This window comes from Takifugu rubripes, chromosome 5, assembly GCF_901000725.2.
Source record: "Takifugu rubripes chromosome 5, fTakRub1.2, whole genome shotgun sequence".
Taxonomy (NCBI): Eukaryota; Metazoa; Chordata; class Actinopteri; order Tetraodontiformes; family Tetraodontidae; genus Takifugu; species Takifugu rubripes.
The window spans coordinates 8,741,205-8,759,363 of NC_042289.1; the positions used below are offsets into that span (position 1 = coordinate 8,741,205).

General features: G+C 49.2%; 1 protein-coding gene across 6 annotated transcripts in view; it reads left to right on the forward strand.

Annotated features, from left to right (window-relative positions):
• cyth1a (cytohesin 1a) overlaps positions 1-17,726 on the forward strand; it is a 22,525-nt gene extending 4,799 nt beyond the window's left edge. For 2 of the 6 annotated variants that reach the window (XM_011604008.2, XM_029836160.1), the window contains exons 2-13: positions 8,346-8,428; positions 9,446-9,510; positions 10,271-10,337; positions 11,176-11,294; positions 11,949-12,029; positions 12,109-12,221; positions 12,742-12,890; positions 12,968-13,080; positions 15,648-15,726; positions 15,802-15,870; positions 15,959-16,113; positions 16,227-17,726. In XM_011604008.2, the coding sequence (XP_011602310.1) occupies positions 8,346-8,428; positions 9,446-9,510; positions 10,271-10,337; positions 11,176-11,294; positions 11,949-12,029; positions 12,109-12,221; positions 12,742-12,890; positions 12,968-13,080; positions 15,648-15,726; positions 15,802-15,870; positions 15,959-16,113; positions 16,227-16,305 (1,172 nt within the window). In that variant the 3' untranslated portion in view covers positions 16,306-17,726. Of the gene's footprint in view, positions 1-627; positions 700-768; positions 1,357-4,749; positions 5,001-8,345; positions 8,429-9,445; positions 9,511-10,270; positions 10,338-11,175; positions 11,295-11,948; positions 12,030-12,108; positions 12,222-12,741; positions 12,891-12,967; positions 13,081-15,647; positions 15,727-15,801; positions 15,871-15,958; positions 16,114-16,226 lie in introns of those variants that run through there. The other 4 variants (XM_029836158.1, XM_003964655.3, XM_029836161.1 and 1 more) reach the window with 4 other exon arrangements.
• Positions 17,727-18,159: the final 433 nt, after the last annotated feature.

An 18,159-nucleotide genomic window follows, 5' to 3' on the forward strand; every position in this document is an offset into this window, starting at 1 on the left:
AAGGGAGAGAGTGTCATTTTTCATCTTGTTGGAAAATATAATCAGCTGCATATTTTATCTGTCAAGACAAAAGCCTTAAGAGCATCAGAGCGGCTTTTTGCGTCACTCATTAATGTCAAATTTATTCCGTGGCTCATTTTGTGCACTGGGAAGTTGCAAACAATATGCTGACTTCAGTTGTTGATCTTTTCATATAAAGGTCAGGTGGTTTTCTGGTTTCATTTCTCGTTCCGGCTTCTGTAGCCCAGTTTTGCCGGCGGTGCCCTGGGGAACGCTTGAACTCGTAAGCAAGAGTGAACTCAGTTGAGCGGCTTCACTCACACTGGCTTCATTGTCAGTTGTTAGATTAGGGCAGCACAAGTGAGGCATTCATGGGCCACAGCTCGAGTAGGAGTGACTCAGATTAAGTGGCTCGACAGAGTATAGCCTGTCAAAGCCTTGAGTCATGGTGGTGTTCCACTTGAGCCACTATGGTATGTTGGTCCTGATGTCGGTCCTTATGGAGGTTTTTCTGATATGATCAGTTTCTCTTCCACATCAAAAACACCTGTACCAGCTGTAATAGCAGATGTAATACATCGAAATGTTCTGCTGTAAAACTGACTTTTCTGTGCTGTGTGTTTCCAGGTCATGAATGCAGATACAATTGTGCTGCCTGTGGTGTTCAGGCACACTCAGCAGCAGTGAACTGCGATATCTGTGGGTGTCATTCAAACCATCCCTGCCCCCATTCAACACACACACGTGTGTGTGCGAGCGTGTGCGTGTGTGTGTGAGTTTCAGTCAACGGCGAAAACCACACGTTCGGTTTAGGCAGAGTCAAGTTAGCAGCGGTTGTGAACTACTACCAGATATTATTTAAATTCCGGAGCAAAAAAATAAAGCAAAGTATTAACTTCATTATCAGGCCATGCGTTATTTTGAGACGTTAATATTTTTGTTATTCGAATTTCGGCCCCATCCTTTAAATTCCATCGAACGATCTATCCCAGTTTGAGGAGAAAGACCATGTCGACTATACTCGGTGATAGCGTAGTCGCGGTGTTGTTTTATTTTGAAGTTGCTCCCGGAAGTGTACCCGTGCTACTCAGCCCTCTGACGGAAGAAGGCCCCGCGAGCAGATTGGCTGTTTAAAGTCCTCCGGCTAGAAACCACTCCCTGAAGCTGTCGACAGCGCACGTACCGATCCTTAGAGTATTCCGCAACTCTTTTAAACCACAGTTATTAATCTTAAACAACCGATCCAGTTTTCGAAATCCCCGTGTTTAGTTTATTGAAGGCCGGGGAACAGTTGAAACTTTTTGAAGATCGGACCCCAGGAGCTCAACATGGTGTTAAAGTCGGAAGACGGCGTAGGTGAGTGAGACAGCCGAGGAAAGCCATTTTAGTTGGCCTAATGCCGTTGAAATAAACTCCTCTGACTGCTGAGTTATGGTATATAAGTACGAAAAGTTTACAGGCTGAGAAACCTTTGCTTATCGGCGACATTTTCCCATTGAAACTTCCGAAGCCAAACAAGCGCGATCTGGCCTTGTTTACATAGCTTACCCTTATATTATATATATATTACACAATTACTGTGATCCCGTTGTTATTTTGACACTCAAATCTCAACGTCTTTTTTATTATGATGAACAAAACACACAATAGTTATATATATATATATATATACATATATATTGAGTACTTGTTTTTCACGTTTTCCAGGTCTGAATTGTTAAGTGTTGGTTTGTTAATTGGACACATTTGGACGTATAAAGCAACACGCTGTGTTGACTGGGACATTTGTCCTTTTGTGGTGGACATTTTACACCAGCTTTTATTCCGCACATCCCAGTGTCATTTTTCAGCCCTGCAGCAACAGGTGTCAGACCAGTCGCCCAGCCACAAGAAAAAATAAAACGCCTTCTTGATGTTAAAAGTTCATTTCTACCTCCCGTTATTAAGTTCTCCTTGACTCTCATTCTTTTAGTGCTTTTAACTGTATTTAAAACAGTTCTGTGTAGGATTCCATGAATAATTATCTTTGAATATAACAGTTTGCACCTCCTGCAGAAGCAAACATTGATTCAAAGCCTTTGTTGCTGAGAATGGTGCATTTATCTCGGCCACTTTTGCAGAATTAATTGGTACCTCTGACATGCTTCACCTTTATACATCCCTCAGAACCGCGAGCAGTCTCCGGCTTCTACGATCCCTTTCTACGCTACCTTTGTTCTCCTCATGGAGACGTGGAATGTCCCGTGGCTGGGCTGGCACACGGGGGCTACAAACACATGAGAGACGGGAAGATTCGATTCTCTTTGAGTCCATTTGTCTCTGCCACTTAAAGGCGGGTGGTCTGGGAAGTTAGAGTAGTCGTCGCTAATGGTTTTCTAATGAGTGGTGCTGAGAGCTCTAATGGGCCCCCCAGAACAATGTGCCCTGGCACTGAGGCCCTGTGGTTTGATAATCGCCATCAGCTCCCTGTAATCATATTTCTGCCCTCTTTCTGCATTAGTGGAGTTCCCATTATGGTTGTACTGTACACTGCTGAGTGGTTAAAAAAAAGACCCCAATTTACATTTGTGAAAGCGGAAAGAGAAAATGCAGGTTTTAGCCACCTGTTGCAGACGCTGTTGTTGAGCTAAGTAGTCATTTTTAAATCGAGAGGTGACAGTGCTGTCTGGCTCGTGACGGCGCTGGTGACGGTGCAGTGAAGGACGGAGTCATCTCGTGTGTTGCCATATTGTGTTTTTGGATTTGATTCTTGCCTTCACATGTTTGTCGTTGAGCTGGCCTGTGATAAGACTCGGCCTCCGCTCCACAAATGGCTCCAACAAAGCCAGAGTTTGAAAGTCTGTCTTGGGACGCTGGAGACTTCAGTGGCAGATGTTTCAGCCTTATTTCGTACAACTTGTCTCACTGTCTTCATGAATTACATTTGCCATTTACTCCCTACAAACGGTCCTCAACGAAACAGGAGCAAAGTCAAACAAGTAAATGATCTTGAACATCAGACTGGTCAGACTGGGAGCCCTCTTGTGCCCATAGTTGTCATAAGAGATGCCGGTTTCTATGTATGAAGAAAGCTGATTATTGCCTCTTCCTGCAGGATGGGCGGGGGCAGCCTCGGCTCTCCCCTCCTCCTCTGAACTATGTGAACAAACAGGAAACCACGAGTCTGACTGAAAGCGGCCTCCCACGTTTGGCGTGTGGGCTGACGTTTTTTCACCGCTTTACTGCAGAAAAACGACACATAAACCGAAAAATGAACAAACGGGGAGGAGAAAACAGAGGTTTCTCAGCATGGGGGTTCTTTTTTTTCTTGAACCCGATGCTGGGCGTGTCCTGTTGGAGGTATTGGTAATGGAGGATGTTGATAGCAGGACAATCGCGATAAGAATCAAGGTCGGCAGCATCAGAGGACAAAGGGGTGCATTGTGGGTAGAAACGGCGCTTCCGCTTTTGAGGAAAAACATCAAGAAGCCTCTAGATCAACAGCTAATGCCGAGAGGTGCCAGTGAAACTGGAATTCTTTTGGGAAGCGTCTCTTTTGTGTTCACAGCGATGCGTGCAGCAGCAGGATGTTGATGCGGCAGGCTTGTGCGTATGTTTGCTTTACACTGAAGCTGTGTGTACAGCGGCCAGCCAGCTATACGTTCTCCGGCTCCAGTTCCCAGCCAGCCACATCCTCTGGCCCATGCATTCCTTTACAGCAGACGCAGAGATAACGACGCCATTTGTCTGTTTTCCTGAACCTCTAAAGCCGCTTCAGTACCTAAAGTCTCGTGTGTCTGAGCTGCAAGACTGAACGTCATCACAAATATTGATTTTTATCTATATTTCTTTCCTTTGTGCCTTAGTCCTAATCTATTGACGTGCTCATGTTGATTTCATTTTTCCTACAAGGCACTGAGACGCCCCAGAGGGAACGTGCCCGCTCTTGACCTGACAGGAATCTGAGGAATTTTATTTTTTTTATATGGGATTCAGTCATATTATAAATGGAATTTCTAGAATGTTGAACCTTTTTTCTGATGAATCTAAGCTGCAGATTTGTGGTGTATATATTTCCATATATTTCATGTATAAATCTGGCACATTGCCAGTCCTTCAGGATTGTCCTTGCAGCCCGGTGAGACACGGTCGATGCTGGGACCAGACTGCAAAGGAGCGGAGCAGAGGGCTTCATTCTGACCCGGAGTCAGACGTGTGCTAAGAGCGCGGCTGTCGACTCCATCCTGCAGATGTTAGGGGAGCGCACACACGTGCAAGAACATCAGGCTGATGGGCGGGAATGCCGGGAATACTGCATGACGGATCCTAATCTCAGGATGGGGGTCACGGACGACACTATTGTTCTCAGCGTAGAAGTGATGAGGGTAGCGTGACCAATCCCATGATTTATTATGATATCATTCTGCCCAGATGTGTTCGTCCACATGTGGTGCTTTTTTAATAAATATTTCAAGCATTACCCTCACTGAAGGTCCTTTACTCTAAAAATTAGGCTAAAGCAAACGACCGGAATGAACGGCGTCCATGCACACGAGCAGCGCTGCACATCCCCACGCTCGCACCACTGTCTCACAGCCCGCTCACTCACACCTGCACACCGCTGTAATCACAGCCGCGGCTGTCACATAGGCAGACGCGCGCTCCTTGTTGACATGTGCACAAACGGCAGAGACAGGAGTGACCACTGGGGGGAGCCTTCATGCTAATGGCAGCAGCGGAGAGAGCGAGTCGTTAAAACGAAAGCGTGGAGGGAGCGAGGCAGCGAGCAGCGGCTCCCCTCCCTTCACCATCTGTGCTGGAGCGCTGCGAGCTGCTCCGTACAGCGCCGAGGAGTCGGCACTTCTGCTCCGGATAAGCGGAGGAGCGGGCTCCTTCCCGCCGTCAGCTCGCGCGATGTGGACGTCTGGCCATTCGCCAGGGCTGTTTCCCTAACTAACGAGGGGAGCAGAGGAACTTTCCGGTCAGAGGAGCGGCGCTAAACGGGCATTTGTTTCAAACAGGTTTGTGTCGCTTTGTTTCCTCTGCTTTGGGTCACTTCTTCCTTGACTTGATCCAGGCGGGCAACGCTAACGATGACATGAGTGAAGCCAGACAAATGTCACGCCAAGACTGAAGATAGATGGTGGTGATCTGACTTTCGGCCCCCACGGTGGGGGGGGGGGGGCTTCAGTGAGCTGCTCTGTCACTCTTCAGCCTGGATTGTTGTTGTGTGTTTACGGCTGTTGATCGGAGCTTGACTGATGGTTCGGTCCCGGTGCCGCAGGCGGAAGACCAGAGTCTATGTCTGACTTTGAGGTCGAGCTGCAGCGTATCTTGATGTGCATCTTGAAGCAGCAACTGGCCACACAAGTAAATCTCAGGATGCTGAGGCGGCCAGTCCTCAAAGAGGAAGAATGTCCTCACAAAGGGACGGCTGTGATCGTCCCACTACTCTTCCCACTGTCTGCTCTCCTGCCATTTACCGTCCCACGCCTCCTCAGCCCAACACAGGCTCCTTCTCCTCATTTATGTCCGGTTGCCTCACCACCTCCTACCACTGGACCAGGTCAGGTCGGGTTCTTTACTGGCTCATACTGGTGGTCTGTTTCAGACCGTTTGATGGTTCAGGGGTGAAATGCTCATTGTCCAAATTAAAGATGGAGGCATTCTTGCTTTGTTTTAAGCTTTCTATGAAGGTGTGTGTGTGTGTGTGGGGGGGGGGTGTGTGTGTTTTGGGGGTGTTTCAAATATATATGAAGCAGAGCTCCTTTGGGATTCAGTGCACTAATGAGATTCCATCTCAGAGATCAGAAGATGAGCCTGTGCATTTTAAATGATGGGATGTTGTTCCATTTAAAACATCTGGACTGAACTCGGAGCTCTGGTGCGTGTGTGTTTGTGTGTTTTTTCCACCGCTCGCTTCGGATCGTTCGTACGCGGTACATTTGGTGGCCAGTGCATTAAACCTCATCACGGAGGAGACGGCTTCTTCTATCTCGGGCTTCTCATCGATTCAAACGGAATGATTGGCGCCCACTGGGCCCCCAGGGGGTTGGTTTCTGCAAGCAAACTGTCCACATTACTGTAAATGAGCAACAGATGCTCCAGGACCTGTGCATGACGTGGCTCTCGCCACCAGAGTCACGTCTGAGAGGGAATACGCACCAATGCGGATCACTGCCCTCTCCATTGATTCCACGTCAATATTCTGGACCAGCAATGGAGATGACAGGACTTGAGCTTTCCTTGGTTCCCCTGCATCTCATGGGTTTATGACTCCGTGATTGAGCTGAATAAGGCTCGACATACAGCCACGCTTTCAATCACCGTGTCCCCAGAAAGGTGCTCGTTCAGGACCCGTCAGTGTAATCAGACCAGATTGGTTTGAAAAGTTTCATCCTCGTTTGTTTGGCTTCTGTGATTATTCCGGATGATTTAACCAAACTAAATTTGATTTCATCCATCTCTGACCTTCGCACCTCTAACCTTCTCCTGGACGCTATAATATACTCCCTTTTATAGACGGATGGTTTTATGCCGTGCATCCTGAGACGGTCTCAGCGAGAGGCTTATTTAGTTATTAATTTTAATTCAACCTGTCTTCTTTGAGAGGAGCTCCCCGAATTGGGTCAGACCTGCAGGGAGGGGGTGGCTGAGCGATCCTAGCACTCAGAATTCTAATTTCCTTATGTTCCAAGGAGAGTTCTTCAGTGATGTGTGCGGAGATGAGACGTCTCCTCCGTCGGTAATCAGGCTGTATTAGTGGGCCCCGCCGCTGTGGGAGCGCCAGCTATATTTGGTGTCTCCCTGGATGTTGACTCCCTGCTCCTCTCTGCTGACCCAGCCCTCTCCAAAAATTGCTGCACGCTCCTCGTGCACACGCAGAAGTTAAACAAACACTGGACCCTTTGATGTCAAATACGCCTCAGGGTTCAGATTTAGACGTGCGGCGAGTTAAACTGGTCCAAAGTTTCAGAGCTGAGCGGGCACAGAGATTATCATCAAAAGGAACCTATTTGGCCGGTTTGACGCAAATTTAGGTTAAAAGGTACTCAGCTGTGATGAGGCCTGGAGCCATGGCGTGACAAAGCCCAGATTATTCTGTCCCACATTTGGCAAAAGGTGCAGATGCATATTTCAACTCAGTCCACACAAAAAATCAATTCTAAGGTGGATCAAAAAAAAAAAACTGAAAAAATGCGCACGATGGTGATGTAACATTTCAGATCTGGAAGGTTCCACAGGCAGACCTTTAATGTCGGTGTGTGGGTGGGAAGCATGTGCAGGTACCTGGGCCCCGGCTGTCCCCTGTTACTCCATGATCTCCCTGAACCATCACTTTTTCTGAACTTTAAATGAGTAGTGTGTGGGCGGCTGGTGTTTCATTTTCAGGCTGCGCGTGAGTGCTGCCTCTGAAGCCGAATATAACCAGTCCAGATGAGGAGAGCGCCACATTGTGGGTATTGTATCACCGTACTGGGGTTTAATGAGGTCAAATGAAATTGGCACAGTTAACTCCACCTACTCACAAACAGGTGCTTTCCCCATTCTTCTCTATTTTGCATTAATCTGTCTAGGTCAGTGCCACTTCCTGTTTTCGAAACCGCCTCTTTTTGCCCGTCTCACCGTGACAGGGTTTTCTAAATGAGAGGGAAGCTCCCGAACAGAAGGCAAACATGCAGAATGTATCTGAAGTGGATGGGACTGCACCATAGGAGGCGGTGTGTTCTGGGAAATGACACCCACTTGGTGCAAACCTCATGGTTGGGGCTTTTCCCGTCCTTGATATGGTTGGATCACTTAAGGTGGAGTCAGGAGGTGGTGTTGGATGTCCTTTTTAATCAGTCGGATCATGTAGGTGATGCCGGCTGGTGTGTGTGATGAACCCTGTACTGATGCCCTTTTTCCTATAAGGTTCTTGAATGACAGACTCACAGAAATTAAGATCCTAAAGTTCTTCCTGGTTCCCGGTTTCAGGCACTTTCTAACCAGTGCCGTGTTAATGGTTAGCAAACATCAGCCCAGTCTGCCGCAGCCATTAACCTTTGAATCTGCTCCTGGATGGAAGGAGAAGCAGCTCCCGGCACAGTCAAGGTTCAGGGGTCTTAGAAATGTCTCTAGACTTGCGATAGAACTACCTTGCTGGTTCAGAGGCATCACTGCTAGTTTAGCGTTGCGGCTAATCTATCAATAAAGGTTCACCCATGCGCTCTTCTCCACTCTAATAACTCTGCCTTCACCCCTCTGTGTTGAAATAACTTCTGATCTCAGCTACATTTGGAAATTTAAATGTGTAACGGGAGAAAGATGAGAAATAGTTAAATGAAATATTAGCAGCTGCTGTTCTAATCCCTGGTTTTCCACAGTGCCGGACGACCTCACGCCAGAGGAACAGCAGGAACTGGAGAACATCCGCCGGCGAAAGCAGGAGCTACTGGAGGACATTCAGGTAAAAAGTCTTCTCTAGTTGTTTCGTGGAACACAACAGCTCCTTAATTTCAGTTTGGACATTATGTTGGCTTTGATGAGCTTCTTGGGGAGATCATTTAGGAGGAATGTGAGGCATTTCCTGCCCTGCGTCCTCCTCAGGATTTCTGTTTGGTTTTGAGTTGTGCAGATCTGCCCGTGAATGATTGATTCGCTTGTTTTTATTTGAAACGTGGCTGCGCAGTATGGAACACACAATGGCTGCTGAAAACTGATCAAGTAAAAACTGAGGCAGCCGCTTCCGTCGCTCTCAAAATCGCGAGCGAAATCCGGGATTCAAATCGGCCCTGCCAAATTTCCCTAAAGTGGTCGGTTTGAGTCCCGTCCAAGGCTCATGATAATGTTCCGGGCTGTTGCTTTGACCCGAGGGCACAGCTGATAATCAGAACTGGCTGTCTGGGTCAGTCCCTCACTGGTGGAGAGACGTCTGCCAGATTCCTCGGCCCCCGCTGGCCCCCGCCGGCCCCCCCTGGCCCCCACGGAGGCGTGATGTGACACTTTCTCGTTTACGAGCCTGGTCCACTAATGCCGCCCCTCCCCCTCCCCTCATTTTGACCCCACTCTATGGTCTGTTCCCTGACCACCCTCCCTCCCTCCCCCACGCCACAACCACTTGCTTCCCTGCATGAAGACAACTTTTGTTTGCGGACGCAAGCATCCGAGGAATGCAGCTTGGCCTGGGAAGCACAGATGTTCACTCTGGAATCACCCGGACAGACGCCACGCCAACACCCGTCTGAATGAAGAGGCCCGACGTGCGTGATCAAAAACGCTCAACGGGAAACTCGCACTGTGGTTGATTAAAGGCGGTGCTTTCTGATCTCCACACTTGTCGGTGAACAGGGAGGAGAGCTATTTAAAGTGTGTGTTTTTGACTTTGCATGTTGTTTGTGTGGGTCACACCCTGGCCTGCGTTATGAGACACAGATGATGACTCCATGCTACATGCTAACGCTCCACATCTCCGTCTTCTCCGCAGCGGCTGAAGGATGAGATAGCAGAAGTGAAAAGTGAAATCGAGAACCTGGGCTCCACAGAGGAGAGGTAAGCACCGGGGGGAGGGTGGGGGGGTGGTCTCCACCCTCCTCACCTATCACACACACGCGTAGCAAACAAAGCCTCCAGTTATTAATGTTTGATAGCCTCACGGGTCATCTCAGCACCATATACTCCCCAAATCGGCCGTGCTTTTAAGGCAGTTTAAATGTTTCATCAGCCCCCCCCCCCCACGATGGGGGCCTAATTGAATAATGCAGGGGGTGTATAGACCACAGCAGACAATGGCCACTCCCAGGGGAGCGAGCACTGTTTGGCCTACTCACCAGAACAACATTCCTGGCCTGTCCAGAATGCTCTCGGAGCACTTTCTCCTGGATCTAAACCTCATTCCAGTTTCCTGCCTGTACTTGTGATCAAAGATTCCTGAAAACCTTTATTAAGGCGGCGCTGTAGACTGTTTGACTAAGTGTTGGACTTCGACTGACTCACGGCAGCAGAATGCCGGTGTGATTAAGTCACTGGGAAGTAATGGTGACCTCTCACTGGGCGCAGTGGAGAGGTAACCATGGTGATGGCCGGCACGTTGACCCTAGAAAAACGCTTTGTGAGAAGTGAGACGTTCCCATATGCCTGATGGTAAACTAGTAAACAACACGCTGTCCAAGGGGCCGGAGAGAGGAGAGGCCGTCCTGTGCTAACAAATGGAAAATGTTATCAAACACAGTCATTTATTTCAATGTTGATGAATGAGGACAGTTCCAGCCCATGAAATGATGTGGTTTTCAATTCTGTCTCGTAATTCCAGGAAAAACATGCAGAGGAATAAACAAGTGGCCATGGGCCGGAAAAAATTCAACATGGACCCCAAAAAAGTAGGGAAAGATCCCCTGTGATTCCTTGTTTTTTTTCCAGATGAGCAATTTCTAACCCAGAGTCCCCTCTCTGTCCCCTCTCTGTCCCCTCCCTGTTCCCTCTCTGTCCCCTCTCTGTCCCCTCCCTGTTCCCTCTCTGTCCCCTCTCTGTCCCCTCTCTGTCCCCTCCCTGTCCCCTCTCTGTCCCCTCCCTGTTCCCTCCCTGTTCCCTCCCTGTCCCCTCTCTGTCCCCTCCCTGTTCCCTCCCTGTCCCCTCCCTGTCCCCTCCCTGTTCCCTCTCTGTCCCCTCTCTGTCCCCTCCCTGTCCCCTCCCTGTCCCCTCCCTGTTCCCTCTCTGTCCCCTCCCTGTCCCCTCCCTGTTCCCTCCCTGTTCCCTCTCTGTCCCCTCCCTGTCCCCTCTCTGTCCCCTCCCTGTCCCCTCTCTGTCCCCTCCCTGTCCCCTCCCTGTTCCCTCTCTGTCCCCTCCCTGTCCCCTCCCTGTTCCCTCCCTGTTCCCTCTCTGTCCCCTCCCTGTCCCCTCTCTGTCCCCTCCCTGTTCCCTCTCTGTCCCCTCTCTGTCCCCTCCCTGTCCCCTCCCTGTTCCCTCTCTGTCCCCTCCCTGTCCCCTCCCTGTCCCCTCCCTGTTCCCTCTCTGTCCCCTCTCTGTCCCCTCCCTGTCCCCTCCCTATTCCCTCTCTGTCCCCTCCCTGTCCCCTCCCTGTTCCCTCCCTGTTCCCTCTCTGTCCCCTCCCTGTCCCCTCTCTGTCCCCTCCCTGTCCCCTCTCTGTCCCCTCTCTGTCCCCTCCCTGTCCCCTCTCTGTCCCCTCCCTGTCCCCTCTCTGTCCCGTCTCTGTCGTAGGGGATCCAGTTCTTGATTGAGAACGACTTGCTGAAGAACACCAGTGACGACATCGCTCAGTTCCTCTACAAGGGCGAGGGCCTCAACAAAACGGCCATCGGGGATTACCTGGGAGAGAGGTCAGGATGGAGATGGGTGTTGTTCCGTCTGGCGTCCTCTATAGAATCACACCAACATCCACGCATGTGCGCCGGACGAGCATCAGATTACCGGAGCATATTTTCCATTTCGCGCTCCAGGACACACCCGTCCTTTCCCAAACTGGGTGTATTGCTCCCACGTTTAGACCATCTTCACAAGAAGTCACCCCTTGCTCAAGAGCGCACATCTGTTTTTGATGGTCTTACTCACCCACGAGGAACATGAGCGTGCATGTGCGTGAATCACTCTTCAGACTGCTGCTCATAGTGTCAACACAACATACAGGAAGTAGTAATATTGGCTGAGCTTGGCTGTCTGGAACTAAAACCAATTCATCTCAAGAGAGCTGTTTTAAGACTGTTATAAAGTAATTGTTTTATAGTTCAAATAGGCTGCTGGAGACCTGATTGGTCACTTATCCAGCCAGGGTGGTGACTAGATATGAGTCAGAGGCCCTTCCCATGATCCCACAGGGCATATTGTTTATCCTGAAGAGTAAGGTTAGGAATGATGTCATCGGGATTAAGTGAAAAATATGTGAAACTGTTTTTTTTTTAATATGTGCGTATCAAAAACGTGTTGGTGCTTGTGTGAGTCAGACCAGGAACGCTGTCACGTTTTCTCTCCTGCAGAGACGAGTTCAACCTCCAGGTCCTCCATGCTTTCGTGGAGCTGCATGAATTCACTGATCTCAACCTGGTTCAGGCCCTGAGGTAAGCTCCGCCTCCACGCCTTCTCGCCACATTTCTCGCCAATTTGCACCCTGATGTCCGGTCTCCGTCCCCCTCGCAGACAGTTTCTGTGGAGTTTCCGACTACCCGGAGAAGCCCAGAAGATCGACCGCATGATGGAGGCCTTTGCCCAGCGCTACTGTCAGTGCAACCCCGGTGTTTTCCAGTCAACAGGTTCGTGTTTCCACGCCAACACCACTCAGCTCCAGGTGCAATGAAAGATATTGACTAGGACGGCCATCGACCCTCCAAACGAAAGTGTTATTTAGACGACCACTATTCCGCTGCAGTTGACGTGTAAGGCGTCGTTATCTGGCTTAATGTGCACAGCAGACGAGCGGCCGACGAGCGCCGATGCAGATGGATGTGAATAATGTATGGAGCTCCGCAGCACCTCACGGGCCAGTTAATGTGCCTCTGTATCGGCCGCGTGCTGACTGCGCTGCCTTTTAGCAAACGCACGCACACGGAATCCACGTGCAGCGCGCCCCCCACACGCAGCCTTTCGCTTCCACCCACTCTGCTAGCTAACGATGTTCCGCTCCGTCCTCTCAGTTGGGCTATGGTCCCATAAGTGCAGCCCTTGGTTGCTGCTAATTTGCATCCCTATTTAAATACTCGCATCCAGCAGTGGCAAAAGCTCTCTTGTCTTTGGGGAAATTGCCACTTTTGTTTCTGTGTGTTTGTGCCACAGATACCTGTTACATCCTGTCCTTCGCCATCATCATGTTAAACACCAGCCTCCACAACCCAAATGTGAAGGACAAGCCCACGGTGGAGCGATTCATCTCCATGAACAGAGGAATCAACGATGGGGGCGACCTGCCTGAGGATCTACTTAGAGTCTGTAGCGTTCAACAACTTCTGCCTTTTCTTTTAAATGTTTCCTCTATGCTTACGGTTCGTCACTTTAACTCCAGAACCTGTACGAGAGCATCAAGAACGAGCCTTTCAAGATCCCCGAGGACGACGGCAACGACCTCACGCACACTTTCTTCAACCCGGACAGAGAGGGCTGGCTGCTCAAACTGGGTGAGTTCCTGTGCAAAAGGCTCCACAAGTGTTGAAATGCGTTAAAAACGTGCCCGTAAAGTGAACGCCGGCGTCTCCCCTGGGCTCTGCCCTGTAACCTGCGTGCCGGTGTGTGTGCGACTGTGCTCAGGATGGATGTACACATGTTGATAAATGTGTGTACCCGCTCCACCTGAGACGTCCAAAGATGTCTTCGCATGAATTATGGATGTGGCCTTAAGATCAGACCACCACTCGTAGAAGCCTGTGAATTATTAATGATGGGGCGTGTTCAAGTGCAGCTATATGCTAATAGTGTTTTTACAGCTAATACACGTTACGTATTTACACACAAACACTTGTATCACAACAGACCTTTTCCAGGATGTCAGCTGAACTTTTAATTCTCTGTTTTCTCTGAGATTTCTCCCTGAGATTTCTCCCTGATTCACAATGAATTTAATTCAAGCCAATCGCAGCCACCCAAAGCGAAAATCAGCGCTGTGAATCTTTACAACCAGCTGCACCAAAGAGAGTGTAGAACTACTGTCCTCAGCTACTCCAAATGATCAACGTTTTAAAAATAATCGGGGTGGAAGGCTCTATAATTTACTGGATGCAGAAATAAACTACAGAGGCTATTTTGTAATGTAATGTTTTGCAGGAGCGCTCCCCCTTGTGGACAACAGACATATTGCATCTGTTGGCCAGTCCAGAACTGAAAGCTGTGAAGCAGTACATTACAGCCTCTCTAATACCAGATTAACTGGACTGTGGTGAAATATTTCCTCATTATTTAATTTGATTTCATTTGTTTCTTTTCTTCCTCGTTTGTTTGTTTGTTCCCATGATTTTGGCTGTTGTCTTTCCCCAGGAGGTATGTACACCTGTTCTTCCCAAACGCTAGTCCATCTCTTCAGCTCTCAGGTGCTTTTGGTGGTGCGCCATGCTTTTGTTCTCTCCCTCATCTTAAACTTTGGCACAGGGGTTTTATCTGTTTTATTTGTTTATTTATTTGACCTCTCCTCTCTCCATCCACTCATTCGAACCTGTCTGTCTGTTCCATCTGTCGTTACGGTGGTGTGTCCGTGCTCTTTTATCTCTGTGGGTGGTTGACATCGGGTCACAGGGTTCATTTGCCACCCGTGGTTTGGGCTCAGGAGCTGATGCTTTGTGACCACTTTAACAAACAGTCTGGGCCTCTCTTCTCTGTATGCTGTGGTAGCCGCTCACTTTGATCTGTTTTTTTTTTTGGAAGCTGCAGTTTTCTTTTTTCAGGCGTGCAGCCGGCACCACAAAGGGAATTTTCGCTCGACCTTCCAAATTGATGGCGAGCGAGTTGATCTATTGGCTTTTTTTGTGTTGGTGTCCGGCTGCGGGGAAGGGGAACACTGCACCTTTTCTGTAATGCAGCTATGCTCTGTTCATACTTTAAATGGATCTGGAGGTGAGCCTGGGGTGGTGCTGGACTGGAGCGGACTGGACCACGACCAAAATCGGCATCTTTAATTTAGGTCTGGAGCAGAAAAGTACTCTTTTATTTGCGCATCAAAGCTGCAAACTATTTATTTTCTTTAAATCTGAGTTCTGACGCTCCGCCCGGCTGCTCGTCCAGTCCGGCACCGTCCACGCACCCAACATCTGCAACTGCCTCTCAGAAGCCGACGACACCGTGATGCCGATCGCGGCCCCTCAACTCAATTGGCTCTGTTGATTCTGCCATGGCGCCCGTGTCGTGTTCGTCTTGCTTTTTTCGTGCCAATATGCCGCCCAACGCCGGTGTAGCAGGAGGCTCTGCGCCCCCTCCGGGTCAGCGGCGTGTCAGACGCCTGCTGGACTGATGAAGATGATGATGTGTGTGTTCTGACGGGGGATCATATACAGTCCTGAAGCTGCTATATGATTAAACCAGTGTGTAAACATCTTTGTAGCCTTTTTTTCTCCTGGTAGATGAGTGTCAGCGTGCAGCTACTAACACCGGTGGTGGGATAGACGAGTCTAGACCAGGCTAGAGGCTTTGGGGCCACTTTGGGGGCTCCTGTCAATGACTATGAAGTGACCTAACAAAACCAACACAGGAAATTCAAGTCTGGGATATTGGAGCGTTGCCCCGGGCTTCCCCACCCCCTCAGTTTGTTGGCATCTCATCCTCCCAAAGAGAGAAAACCATCTGGTTGTGTGATCAGGTTCCCCCCTCAGAGGAAGTACGGGTGACAAACGGGGGTCAGGGATCAGTTGCATGTCAGCAAGTTAACAGCCCGCTGGGCATAAAAGAGTAGCCATCAGTCGCTCTCACTTCATCTGGTTGTAGGTTGAGTGACATTATTGAGTCTTTATCCCGTTAAATGTAAAGAATTCACGTCGAGTCAGTCAGGTACGTTTGCAGGACAGGTCAGACCTGCTCATGGAGGCTCTGCAGTGAGAGCAGCTCCTGCTGCGATGCCAGTTTATCCGCACAGAGCCGTCATCTGTCTGTCTGCCCGTACATCTGTCCGTCCGTCCGTCTGCCGCTGCTCGCTCTGGTTCCTCGGTGTTCGTTTCTCTCCGCCTCTCTGGCTGCGCTGCTCTGACGCTGGCTCCGTGCTCCGCAGGCGGACGGGTCAAAACCTGGAAGAGGAGGTGGTTCATCCTCACCGACAACTGCCTCTACTACTTCGAGTACACCACGGTGAGTACCGCTCGGGTCGTCACGGCAACCCAGCGACTCCTCCAGCACTCAGTCGTTGTTCTCGCATTTATCCAGGACAAAGAGCCCAGGGGGATCATCCCACTGGAGAACCTGAGCATCAAAGAGGTGGAGGATAAGAAACCTGTGAGTACAGCGCCGCCTGCTGGTGAGGGTGTGGACGATCGCGCCATGTGGCACTTTTTTTTAACCTCTGTCTAATCCACACCCGCAGAACTGCTTTGAGCTTTTCATCCCTGACAACAAGGACCAGGTGATAAAAGCATGCAAGACAGAAGCTGATGGACGGGTAGTGGAGGGCAACCACACCTTCTACCGCATCTCTGCCCCCACCGCTGAGGAGAAGGAGGAATGGATGAACAGCATCAAGTAAGTTTGTAACCCGGTTTGTGACGGCCGGGTTGATCCTCATCTCCAGTCTATGCATGTGACCGAGGAGCCCGAGCCTTCTCCCTCTCACACCTCCCTCTTTGTGCCCCCAGGGCGGCCATTAGCCGGGACCCCTTCTACGAGATGCTGGCCGCCAGGAAGAAGAAGGTGTCGTCCATGAAGAGACATTAGAACTTCTCAGGCTTCCAGACTTTGCACTTGACAGGGAAGGGGGTCCAGGGGAGGCTCTGCCCACGTTTGGGCTGAGGCGGACATTCACCCTGACCTCTCCGGGGAGGGTAGAGGTTCTCTAGGATGCATACGAGCTCAGTTTCATGGTTCTGTAGACAAACAGGAAGCAGAGTTATCCACAGTCTGGACCTCCTGTCTGACTTCCCTTCCTGTTTATGAGACTGAACCTGTTTAAATCAGCAAAAAAAAACCCTTTTTCATGCTTTCACAAATGACCCCACGTAAACGAGACGCCACGTTTCAACTCAGCAGGTCTGATCCAGTGTGGAACCCAGTTATTCTGAAAGAAACGCCCTTTTTTGATGTGCTTTAATATATTTGCATAATATTGTGTATATTTTCTACAGCTTCTACTGTCAGTTCCTCTGTTTTTGGTTGCGTGGTGACAATAACTGCAGGAGGCCCTTTGTGGCTACACGTTTGTCACTTTTTTTTTTTTCTAAATTTGAAAAACCTATTTGCCGCTCAGGAGATTGTTACAGTGTTCTGAAACCTTTGGCATCGACTCTCGCTTGGGTTCGCAGCGGGATGAGGTACGGGCCTCGTCTGCGGGGTCTCGGCCAGCCGCTCATTTCCTGCAGACTCTGGAGACGCAGGTTAGTTTCACCCCTGGCGCTTTTTTGTTTCCCATAAAAGAACTTCTCTGTATCCCAGTAGCGCAGGACACTTCTTATTACTGTATCGTGAAAAAGGTTATCTACTTTTAGTTGTTTTTTACTGCTGCACAGTGCCTGGTGCTCTATAGGTTCAATGTGATGCGAAAAGCTGCTGGTTAGCGATGGTAATTCACAGGAAAAAAAAGAATATTTCTCTGTCTTCTGCCTTTTAATGGTCTTTCCATGGGGTTATTTTACTATTTTTAACCTGCATGTGTCATTTCTATCTCCCAATTTGCTTCGTCTGCTGCTAATTCTTTATATATTGGGCCATTAAAGGGGCCGTAGATGCTTTAAAGCAGCAAAATATGACTGATTCAATAAGTCAGTGTCTGTAGACCAAAGAGACTCATGCAATTGGACATTAAATTTGACATTAAATCACCAAAACTGTCAAAAATCTTTAATTGCAAATCTGATTTAGGTTTCTGCTGTGATGGAGTACAGGTATTTTTATTTTTTATTTTTTAAAAGTCATTCATCATCGTGTTTTCATTTCCTCATGATCTGTGCCTGTTCTCTCCTGATCAGGAAATAAGGAAAAGATGCTTATCAATTAGAATTCTAGACAGTATTGATTTATTTATCAAGTTGTACATACCTAAATGTATAGTGGGTAATTTTTTTAATTAGTTGTGCCATTTTACCTGTAATGTCTGACTCGAGGTTTCTGTAGTTACCATTAAATCGAGCTGAATTAAAAGATTGATTTGTGTGCGTGTTAAGCGGGGTGTGTCCAGCAGGGGGCAGTGTGCGACAGGGGCGCCGCTCTTTTCTCGGCTCGTTCCTCTCATCGGATTTGCACTCTGGCCAAACCAAACACTTAATTAATTTGAGGTTTTAGGGACGCCGAGCTGCTCTGCGACGCTGAACGCCAGAACAACTTTCCAACTCGCAGACTTTCAGGGGCCCGATTCTCTGCGTCACTGCGGCCCCGTTCGAGAAGCGCATCGACCGTCGGGTTTATTTACAGCTGCATAAAACTCTGCCGAGCAGCCGGCTTTTAAAGCACCAACGCGGATGAGGAACGTTCAATATTTACAAGTGAATGTGTATAATATTAAATGAGGCCCAGGAACGCTAAGGACCCGCGGCTCCTGCTCCCAACCACTCCCTCGCTTTTAAACGCAGCTTCGAC